The sequence below is a fragment of the Liolophura sinensis genome, chromosome 6 (assembly GCF_032854445.1).
Source record: "Liolophura sinensis isolate JHLJ2023 chromosome 6, CUHK_Ljap_v2, whole genome shotgun sequence".
Classification (NCBI taxonomy): domain Eukaryota; kingdom Metazoa; phylum Mollusca; class Polyplacophora; order Chitonida; family Chitonidae; genus Liolophura; species Liolophura sinensis.
In genome coordinates this window covers 58,437,454-58,449,583 of record NC_088300.1, presented here as the reverse complement: position 1 = coordinate 58,449,583, position 12,130 = coordinate 58,437,454, and the positions used below count along the sequence as shown (strand labels likewise).

The following is a 12,130-nucleotide window of genomic DNA, read 5'->3' as shown; positions in this document are numbered from 1 at the left end:
TGGTGATAGGGAGGGGAAATATTTAATGAGAAATAACAGAGAACCCTTTGACCCCAGATAGATCCGCCACAGACCGGGGCAAAGATGGTTGATATAACCCATGAAAACAGGATGTGAATGAATAGTACGAAATGTGCATCCGTTTTAAGGTCAGTTGAAAAGCAAACTATACACGAACAGCTTTTCTTTCTATTTATGTTTGTGTGAGAGACATTTACGTTGCAACCAACAACGTGATTAAAAGTTCCAGGACAGGCCTTGTTCAAACAGCATCAAAGCGGCCATGTTTGCTTCTCTTAATGACTTGCATACGGAATGCAGGTTTAGCTGCATGGTATATAAATGAACGTTTCCTTGTTTGTTTGTTTTTTCCTGTCAGGTTTTTTTTTCGAGAGAGCAAGAACAGGCTAGCTGACCAGACCCACAAACATATATATGTAACAGCAGTGCTACGTCAACCCGTAACGTTTATCACTAGGGTCAAGGCAAGAATTTTCTAAATGTACAGAGATATTAATAGAGGCCTTATATATGTGTAGGTGATAATGATTGGGGAAGACACTGAAGAGTCTGACGTCGTACATGCATGTATGAGTGTGGACAGACGTCTGCAAACGTCCAGTTACTCACATTCCAAGACTGAGCCCCCATCATTATGTTAAAGACGCCAACCTTCAAATTGCGGTGGTTGTTTGATAGATTATGGTGAACGCAAAGATGAGTGCTGTCATATAGCTGAAACTTATTGAGTACGGAATTAAATATAAATCAAGTAATAAATAAATAAATGAATAAATATGCTGCTATAGCACTTTATTCTTCATAAGTAATCAAGTAGACCCGAATATGGTGTCTCCGCCTTTTTCGGGATTCTGCTCTTCAAATGGTTGTTGGCTAAAATATCGTGACAACACGTTATTCAAGTAAACATTTATTTCCGAATAACCTTCAGCTGACATGCGAGAGACGAATAGAAAACAGCATGCAGGCACTGTATATGCGAATAACTAAAATATGCTAGCACTATATATATTATTCAAGACACTATACACACGGAAACCTGAATTCGTACAGGAAAAAAAATAATAATAAAAAAAAAAGAAAAAACGGAACAAAAAATGTGACGCTGGCAGCAAATGTGCATATTATTGAAAAACCAAAATAACAAATATGCTTAACTCAGAATTAATCAGTAACTTAATTGTGAAAGTGATGCCATGTGGTGTAAGCTTTGGGTCAATTTAATGAACACTTATAAGACGTAAACTAGGAAACAACGAATAGATGGATGCGTAGACCGAAGTATCCCCCCCTCCACCTCACCCCTTTCTCCTATGCACAGCAGGGGCTACAATAAAACCAGTTGTACCCATACTGGAAATACTGCATGAGAATCTAGAGTAGTTCACCGGTCCAATTCACTGGTACATAAGCAGGATTATCTGGAAGAAAACACATGGCACAAACGAACTACCAGTAAACCAGTAAACGCTATATACTCGTTTTGTGACTTTTAAGCCTTAAGATATGTAGATATTTGAAATATTTTGAATTTCTATTGGTGCAGATGTGCCAGGCCCTTGTGTATCTGTAAGCAAAATGTAAGAAACACAGGTTAGCTCATTAAAAAAAAAATTAAAGCCTTCTAGATATTTGTGAAGAAACGTTTTTCTTCTTTTTTTTTCTTCGTCTGGACCTGTACACCTTCACGGCCACATCAGTACTTACAGGGCAAGGATATTGTGGGCCATTTCAACTAATAGCTAAATTTAGCCCAATAAGAAAGCATGTTATGTCTCCGCTGTACCAAAATAGACATCCTAAGTCTTATGGTCTGATAACCGTGTATGGAGCCTAGATATGGGTCGTCCGGATATTTGGTCCTGTCAAACAATTGGACTACAGCCCAGTTTATCCAAGCACTGCAGTGCAATGACAGGCACCCAGTACAACCTATATATCTATGCAGATCCCAGTGAATTCTTGTGTCGCCTTAGAGAGCCTCTTCCCTTTTTACACTTATCTATATATAGGCCTATCAGAGGACATGAGTTACATTCATGGAGCTAGGTGGTAAAGATTTGTTGTTATTATTACATCATTAATACAGACTCGAAAGTTTTAGGTTGACTTCTGTGAGTGTTGTTCAAATGAACCATAAATTATTAAATGGTGTAGGTTAAAAGGTTATGGAGGATATTGCGGGAATTGAAAATGTCATGAATGCCACCTCATATGTCATTTCCAGTAAGATCACCCCTTACAGCAAGCGCTGTCAATGGGGATGCGGTATATTTTTTAATCCCGTGAGGTGGCACTAGTGTGAAACAGGGCCTCGAGCCATTGTTACATCAAGAATGGATTGTAGCGGAACGTGTACACCTTTACAGTGTATCAGTTTCTGTTGTAATGTCTTACTGTCTTTAATGCGACGCCATCATGATGAGCTGAGAAAGGAACATTTGACATCAATTAAGTGACGTCAAGGCCCTGCTGCTGGGCGTTGGTCAGGTCCTCATTAATGGGGTACCCGCAGATTTTCCTGTCACAGAAGGTGGCGCTAGTGTGACATCGCAAGTCTTTTGTTGCGCCACGCAAAACATGTTGGGTGCTGCGTTTTCATCTGTGACGTATTTGGTCTACCAAATACTGAAATGACGTAATACGTCCCACTTCGGACTTCTGCCGGTATCGCATTGCCACAATAATGTTCTGACGCCAGGAGGGTGAGGGGTGGGGAGCGTTGGAGGGGGAGTTTCCTTGAAAATTCTTTAATACTTGTATAGAACCAGTAGTGTGGGTCCAGCCCCCAGTGTGCAACCCCTATATAGGGTCTGAAAGGCAAGCAGCTTAGCGACTCAAACTTTCCACTTATATAATAGGTGTATGTATTTAATTCTACCCGTCAGTTGTGGGTCGTGTGTAAATATACATACGAAATAGAGATGACCTTTCAAAAAACATCAAGTGTCACGCAACACACTGGCCGGTACATTTACCTCCCCGAGTAATATCACTTCATGCTGTTTATGTCTACAAATAAAAGAATTTGAGTTTGTTTTCTTGTTAGATTTGCTTCTTAATTTATATAAAAATGAACTGCTGGAATTTCCTTCGGTGATAAAAGTGTTGTTTCGCACAGTTTATAGATGTCGCTTTTGTTTTTACATTTGTTATTTTTTACAGCCAGACGCCATGACGTTAGAAAAGAAACATTCAAGACGTTCCAATCTGTGCTCAGCGGTATGATATACATCATTCACGTCACACGTGCGCAGGTTTTTTTCACGTATCTAAGTCAATTGCCATGGCCTAAGCTTGATAGGTATAAGCTTGCCATTGATAGGTATAAAACCTCTGTGGAGGCGGTAAAACAGAATGGCAGTATGACATATGCAGTTTTTGTCACATTTTCTTAATTTTTAGGGGTAAAATAGACTTTAATACCTTCGTTTTGGCGTTTGTTGTGTAACCCGATACCGCTGAACAAACAGATGTGTTTAAGTCATGAACTTACTTCATTTTTAATACTAGCTAGGTGGTTCTAGACTATCTTGGATTAGATATATTATAGGCTTTAAAATATATAATGGATTATAATTATAACGTTTTACAGCACCTCTTGCGCTTGGCCGTTCACCATTAAAAAATACCTAAGCTTGGATATAACCCAAGTATATTCAATAGTAGTTACACATTTAGACAATCGCCTCTGGCTGGATTTGAATGATGGAATATCGCTAGTTTCTTGTTGAGTGAAAGTTGTGCGGTAAAACGCGCGCATTTTCTTACTGTAACGGCTCACAACTGATTATTTGTCTGATAGAGTATTTCCCCTTTAAGTTAAGGCTAGAAAGATATTTCTTTTTACTCTTTAACACACATTATTCTCTAACTTGCGGCGCTGGTTTATCTTGGGTGTTGGGGAAAACTACTGATTCTAGGCTTTGTGTACCATGAAAAGTTTTGAGCGATGGAAACATTTTTGAACGTTTAAAGAGTGAAATCAGTGTGTAGTGAAACCCGGTCTACAGCTCACAAAGTAGTTCCCCTTTAATTTAAGCCTAAATGGCTAGGACCCTGTACCATGTCACCTGTGACGTTGTCAGTAGTAGCAATAGCAGCGTCAAGGGAAACACCTATAGGCCTTAAAAAGTTGTCCTATTATAGGGTCTGAATGGTGGATGTAACATTGTAAAAATTAGAGTGAAATCACTGTATTTTTCTACAGTTGACAATTCGTTATTTGGCTGACAGAATATTTACCCTCTTATTCAGCCAATACTATTTTTCATGAAGGGTTCTTCACCACACGCTATACACTGTCAGGCGTGGCTCTCGTTTTTATCTGTGTGTCAAGGGAAACGGGTAGTCGGGGCTTGCAGTGTGCCTTATGAAAAGTTATCTTGTAAAGGAAACCACACAAAATTTAGGATAGAGAAGAAACAAGTATACACCCATCTCTAAAAAATTGCACAAAATAAACCATGACAAAAATCGTGAAATGAAAAGTATGAAGACATTTTTACCTGTCGGATGCTTTAGACAAGAGAAACCCAATGTAATTAACTTCACTGTTAATCGCTAAGTACTTGTCCATCCACATATGGACTTGTATACAAGCTTCTGAATCTCAGTGTCTGTGAACCAGTACATGGCTTCTATATTCTTCTTCTGTGTTCACGTCACTGCAACTTGTAACATCTTGTTTATTTATTTATTTATTTGATTGGTGTTTTACGCCGTACTCAAGAATATTTCAATTATACGACGGCGGTCAGCATTATGGTGGGTGGAAACCGGGTAGAGCCCGGGGGAAACCCACGACCATCCGCAGGTTGCTGTCACACATTCCCATCATATTATACTGACAACCAGTCTTGTTTCTTTGCTCTAACCTCCCAGTGTTCAACGCCAAGCGAGGCAGCAACAAGTATCATTCTTAAAGTCTTTGGTATGACCCGCTCCGGGTTTTGATCCCTGGTCTCCTGACTTGGAGACAGACGCTCTAACCATTAGGCTTGCGAAGTGGTCCAGTTGGAGGAACTACAGTTGAGGATAAGCTGCAAACATGGGAACAACATAAAGAAGCTTAACCGTTATTTTTAACTGTTCTATTCCCAGACCATGATATCACCAACCTGTCTATTAGTCTGTATGACACCAGTCGTTCACAAGATGATATATATGGCGAGATTCGCCTGGAACACGTCATAAGCGTTCCTGTTGTCCTGTGTAGCCCAGTGTGTGAAGAAAGATCAAGTATTGGCAATTACATAAGTTTTAAAGTCTTTATTCCGAAACAAAATAAAATCGTTGATATGGCTTTCTAACATCCCATTTCCCCATCCCGGACCAACCGATATTCTGCACGAAGCGATCTTGATCGTCTGGAATACGTTTGGTTAACAAAGGCTCCTGCTGATGGTGACACTGAGCAAGTATTATGATAGTGATGTCATGACACTATTATGTTTGGCTACACGGGTTGGAGAGTTACCGCCTTGCTACATATTCAAGGTTACTCCTCTTTTCAAAGTACTGAGTCTAGATATAGGCATCGTTTATGTGAAATGTACAACCTCTTAGTGTTTAAATAATATGTTCACTTTTCTATTCAGCAGTATTTCACAAATATAAGGCAGGTATAGGAAAATGCAACTCACCAAGTACATGGGAAACTTAAGTGACGTTAATCAGCCTTAATTAATGAAGAAGTGACGATTTAATTAAGAAGTTTTATTAACCCCTAACTTTGTTTGCCGCCATTGGCAACCCCAAACTCTTAATGTTCCAGTGTTAGCGTCTACAGTTACATGTATACGCCTAAAGGTTTTGTTTGTGCGATAACTTCATGTTAACCCACATACGCGTACGATTTTATCATTTTAATGCACGCATATTTATAACTTAGCTTAGTATATGTCTGGTGCATGCATAGTTAAGGAGACGCTTATATATAAATATATTTTCCCTCTGTACGCATTGTGTGTGACAACCATATGCAGTGACCTGAAGGTTTTATGACCATAGAACATACGCTTTGCATGTGAGAGCACTGGTAATGGAATTTAAGTAAAAACGAGAGCAGATATTTCACAGTGAAGTTTTAAACAGTGCCGTGTATCCAACAACACACTGGGTAAACATGCGGCCTAAATAGTGCGCTTAGACATGTTGGCAATGTGGTCTCTAGATCTGCTCTAGACGAACGTGCGGCATGTTTTCATAGTGGATAGTACCGCCAGTGTCAAAGGTTATTGAAGAGTGCAAGTGGAAGTCGGCTGTATTTCGGCCCGATGAAGCGTGTCCGCTATCTGTATAGTCCGGAGACAATAGATGGGTGAGAAGGTGCAAGGCTGGGCCAGACAACTCATGCACATGCCGTTATTTAGCGAGTCTGTTTATCTATGTAATAACACATGACGGAATCAGCTGCTAACTTCGCAGTTTTTATCCACCGGGTATAATTATCAGGTCGTTACCCCCGACAATCCAGTGTGCAGCGAGGTCTCACCGGGGAGGGGACATACCTATTTAACTGCGGACTCACCTGTATGAGATAAAGGCAACACATGCAGTTCTATGCCTGGTAGTTAACACATACAGGTAACAGGTGTCTACCCTACGGACTCTGGTCGATGTACAGGTATGGACTCAACTTGCTACTCTCTTCATCTGTAATAACCATACTTATTTTATAAGTTTAAATTTATTCTTCGAAAAAGTTTGCATAACTTAATGCATATGCCCATGGTGTAAATCTACAGTCACAAGTTCATCTCACACGGTGGTGTTGGCCGTGAACTTTTTTTTTTTGACGGTTGTCTCCCTTCCACTGCTACTTGAGGATCCACGTACAGCATGTCTGTCTAGCCTATGTCTAAACATCTTTCATCACTTATGACTATAACTTAGTGTGACTGTCACAGTTGTTGCTCGTGGTCATGGATATCTTTAGACATGTTTACCTAGCCTTAATCTTGAAGGTAGGTGCATGGTTATACAGGCGGTTTGAATGGCCCACTCACTCTCGATTTGATACACGCTCTGGGCATACATTCATAACTCACGGCATACAAGCCTTCTGCAGCTTTTTTTTTATTATTAATGTCAACTCTGAATCAGCTGAACTATAAAGAGACAGCTACTTTAAGTCCTAAAGTATTGCAACCATGGAAATATGAATGTATGTACATTCATCGGATTGTCGTGGGTTTACCCCGGCCTTTGCTCGGCCTCCCCCCACCCCCCATCCCCTTCCAAAATAGCGCTGAGAGTCGTCGTATAAGTGAAGTATTCTTGATTACTGCGTAAAGAAAGTCAAATAAATAAATAAATGCATACATTTACCTCTTTGCTCCAACCATTGAGATCAGTGTGTGTATTCTACTTCCATGCTACAACCTACTGCACGTGTATTAAATTGTTCAGCACAAGTTATGTTGTTCATGAAAGTCACCATTTTCCGTTGCATCTATGACCGAGCTTTATGAACATTTGGTTCTGAGTACCAGTGTCCATGTTTTTGTCTCATTTATAAATTCACATCGTCATCCGTCTACTGATTTTGCGATTGATTCATTATTTTAATGGCATGTTAACTGGGGGATTCCCGCAGGACCGTATCTTTTCTGCATTGAAGTTCTTTTCCTAGCTTAAGCTGATAATAAGAAGCATATTCTTCGCCATTTTGGTATTTTACGACAGATCTCTACATGCGTACACCTGTTAATGGTCAGCTTATCGACGTTGGTCAAGGCGTCGGCTTTATTGCACGGGTGATAATGGCCAGCAAATTCAATTAGTCAGTGAAAAGGTCTTTCTGTTTACCATAAAATACAGCCCAAGGTTACTTGCCCCTCCCCCGAGCTTGTCATTAAAACAGCGACAAGGTCACAGCGAAATTAAGTCGTCGGTTTGACTATACTCACAGCAGGCTTACGCTTAATGGCAAGCATTGGAACCTAAAGTGAGTATATAAACTTACCTAGATAAGCACAGTGTTGCCCAGCGGGGAACAGAAATTAGAAACTACCTGATAATGTTTGACATTCTCGTCTTCTGACATATAACATGGCCCTCCTAGGATAGCATTACAGGCAAAGTAAACACTATAATGAAGTATATGTCAGATGATAGATCATTAAACACTGTGCAGGAAATTAGCTCATTTGTTAACAGTTCTTTCAACTGAGTAAAATGTGTTTGAAACTTTGGATTCTTTACGATGCCTATCGAGTTGTTGCCTCCAGACACTCTCGTATTGCCCGACATCTACATTCAGAAAACATAGACCGATACACAGAGAGCTATCAATTCATTCGCCGAAAAGACATTTAACTGCATGTGCTTCAGGCATAAATTACGCATGTGACATCAGTCATACCGACTGGACGTCAACAGACCACCGTGTAGTCCGATGTTGAGCAACAACTCATTGAAAAACGTTTTGAAATAATTTTTTTCTGCTTCAGTGTTTAAATGCCTTTCATCAGATATATACTTGTAATTCATTTTAGTGTTTTCTTTAAGCGCTCGAGACATGTGTTATTTACGTTGAATACAGTTTGAAACTTTCAGATTTGGATTAGCATTTATGATTTTTGACAGATATAAAGGTCATATGTGTGGGATCTGAAGCACATAAACGTTCCCTAAAGCACGTTTGTGTAAACGGCGTGCGTTGTGAATAGAGGTTTGTAAAAAATATACGTGTACAGGATTAACATGATATGACGCGTTGATTATAAATACTTGGTTTGTACATATATGCAGATAACTTCTAATTCCTCCATACAGTAAGCCAGCTCCTAAATTCCTTTTACGAAAGCACTAAACTAAAGTACTTTTTAACCAAATCATAATTCGCATGAAGGATATAAGCTCCTGTTTTTCGATTAGAGCTGGACATGTCATTGACTTGTGGACAATACCACCTCGATAACAGATGACAACCAAAACCTACTCCTAACTAGACGCACCGGATACTCCCGTGTATCTCCCGGATTTCCAGTGTATGCATTGAGGTGTAAACAGGTGTAAACAACATAAAACATTATTTAAAAAACACAAACCAATATTGAAACTGACAATCTAACAGATAGGCTGTGGCCTCAGCTATTTAAGACACAATTCGGGCTGTTAGATCGAGATGCATTGGGACTATGATGATATATCAGAGACGCGCCATCTTGATATGGTCACCATATGAGTGAATTTAGTTCAGAATGAATTGCCCGGGGAAACGCATCAATAAAACAAGCAGCGCAATAAGCTGTTCACAAACATTTTATTCCATTATTTTATTTTCCACAATGTACGTGCAGAAGACATTTTCACATCCTGGGTTTACAGGATACCAGTTGACTTTGCTAGACGGATTGCCACGTACAGCCTGAAGGGATTCAGGGACTATACGGTGCAGCGAATATAATACGAACACAACGACAGCCAGGTCAAAATGATTATACCGGGGTAAAGTACAACTGTGTCAAATAGTGACAGCTGAAAATACCTGACAGAAATGAGAAACTAGAAACTAGTAATGTGCCTATTATATCGGATTAATTCATATTTCCTTTCAATTACAGCATACAGACTGTCTGAGCGGTGTCAGATGAGAAGAGCCTCTAGAATAGCCGCAAGGATCGTGTTCTGTGACTGCTTGTATGTGGCGATCGCGTTAGGAGGAGGCTTTGACTTCGCCAACTGTGCAAACGTCACGTCTGAAGCCATGTTTGCTAAGCGATAACGCCATGCTCTAGCCTTCTTTACCTGTACGGAAAGACAAACACGGTTTGAGTGGGGTCAGGATTCCATATTGTGGGTCAAGTTGAAACTTTTGTGGCCGAGGCCCATCTTTGTTAGCCCGACCTTATAGTGGTGCTGCTCTGGTATCATTGCAAGCTGTTCTATAACCGTCAATGGACATTTTTACATCCACAAAAAATTCCGGCAACCCACCGGACGAATGGAACAGAAAACTCCCGCCTGGTTGTCACCGGAAATTAAATTTCTACTCGACCAACGAGGCACAAAAATTGCCCAGTGTGAACCTTACGACGAGCGGGCGGGGACATCAGGCTTTAACATGGGCATCCAAATCAAGCCACCATGTAGGCTCCAACAAGATGGGCGACCCCGGCTACTTTGGCGACTACAGAGACAAGAAAAAAAATCTTGCTAGACGACATTTGATTGGTTCTCTATCTGCACCAATGAAAAACACGGCTGTTGTGAGGTCAACATCTATTGGCCAGGGATCTCCTCCTAGGGGATACCCGGATGTTAGGCAAACTTTTGAAATCGACAACCTTCACCGGAAACCAGGAGGGGACCATCTTCAAGGCATAGATAAAATAGACAATATTTTTCAGAAGCGACTGGATTTGAGAGTGCAAAAAGCCGCACCATATCAAAACATGCCGGCACGTATGGTATCGACATCTCTGGAAAACAGAGGGAATGACAATGATTATTTGCGCAAACCTTTATTTATGCAGACAGATGTGGCCAAATTAAGTGATGTTAACGACATGTTCTCCGAAGAAACGTCTGACGACAGTGTCGTTCAAGATACTCAGAAAACCTCATCTAACCTACAACAAAGAAGGCCGTCGAGGGTGAACCCAATATCTCAGTACAGGCCGCTTACACCAAACTTGATGAAAAAATTAAACAAAATGAAACTGTCTGCACTGACCACGACCCAGTTGTGGGTCAATCAGCTGCCGACTGAAACACCAGTGTTCAATCGTCATTTAGGTACGAACGGACACAACTGTGTAGCACCTATTGATAATAACGGTAACAACGGAAGACAAAAAGTTCTTACAAGGTGGATATACGGAGGTGATAGATAACACTAAGTGATTACTGCATCTTTAAAGGAGCACGGGAGTTATCTTTACCCGATCTCGTATTGCATAGATATTAATTGTGTACCTCAGGAAATTTGAATTTGTTTGTAAACTTGGATCAATGGAAACAGCTTTACAGTACAAAAGGCTGTTCTCATGTTTTATTTAAATTTTTTTTATAAAGTACCGGACAATATTACTCCGCTAGAGACTGAACAGTCAGTAAATTTACAATGCTCATTTACGTTTTATCTATTACACCTTCATGTGATTCAAGCTGTCTTGGTGCATGGTTTTGTCCGTGCTTGTATTTTTTCCATGTTTAGTATATAAACTGTTTAATTATTTTGGCATACTTGGCATCCTTTTTATATTGTTTGGACAAATGTTGTATTCTAATTAGCAGAAAGAAACCTTTCGCATGATGATGGACATAATGTGTGTCGCGATGATTAACCTGACCTGTCGCATGACAATGAACCGTTTTAGTAAAATCCAGGTGTTCCAAATTTGGGCGAGGTCACAACATATTTATTTATTTATTTGATTGGTGTTTTACGCCGTACTCAAGAATATTTCACTTATACGACGGCGGCCAGCATTATGGTGGGTGGAAACCGGGCACAGCCCGGGGGAAACCCACGACCCTCCGCAGGTTGCTGGCAGACCTTCCCACTTACGGCCGGAGAGGAAGCCAGCATGAGCTGGACTTGAACTCACAGCGACCGCACACAACATATAAATGAATGCATGAATGAATGAATGTTTGGAGTTTAACGTCGTACTTAACAACTTTTCAGTCATATGCAGACAAGGCGTCATTAAATGTGTGTACATATATATACTGTGTCTTCTCATGGCAGGGCGAGCTGCCAAAAGTGCTGCAGCCACTAAAGTATCATGCCGAAGACACCAGACATGACACCCCACGCCGTCTCATTATACTGACACCCGACCAATCACTCCTGTTTCCTTGCTCTAACCTCTCAGTGCTGAACGCCAAGCAATGCAGCAACAAGTACCATTTTTAAAGTCTTTGATGTGACACGACCCGGGTTTGCCCCGGAGGTCTCCAGACTTCGACACATCATAGAGAAGCACATCATATTATTCACGTGATGCAACCTAAAGTAAACAATTTTTGAATGCCTTTGGTGTAAGGCGTATGATATATCAAGAAGATCACCTATCAGAATTTATTACCTAAAGGTTAGGACAATCAACTCGATTTCATAGTTATTTTAATTTGTCCAGAAACCATACGACAC

General features: G+C 40.5%; 1 protein-coding gene across 1 annotated transcript; it reads left to right on the top strand.

Annotated features, from left to right (window-relative positions):
- The first annotated feature begins 6,375 nt into the window (after positions 1-6,375).
- On the top strand, positions 6,376-11,066 carry LOC135469091 (uncharacterized). The gene is made up of 2 exons (XM_064747616.1): positions 6,376-6,649; positions 9,594-11,066. Exon 2 carries the CDS (start codon positions 9,927-9,929, stop codon positions 10,863-10,865), a length of 939 nt encoding a protein of 312 aa, XP_064603686.1. The 5' UTR covers positions 6,376-6,649; positions 9,594-9,926; the 3' UTR covers positions 10,866-11,066.
- Positions 11,067-12,130: the final 1,064 nt, after the last annotated feature.

What these genes read in the sequence shown, in the direction of transcription:
- LOC135469091 (XM_064747616.1), top strand. Translation starts at nt 9,927, where the DNA reads ATGGACATTTTTACATCCACAAAAAATTCCGGCAACCCACCGGACGAA.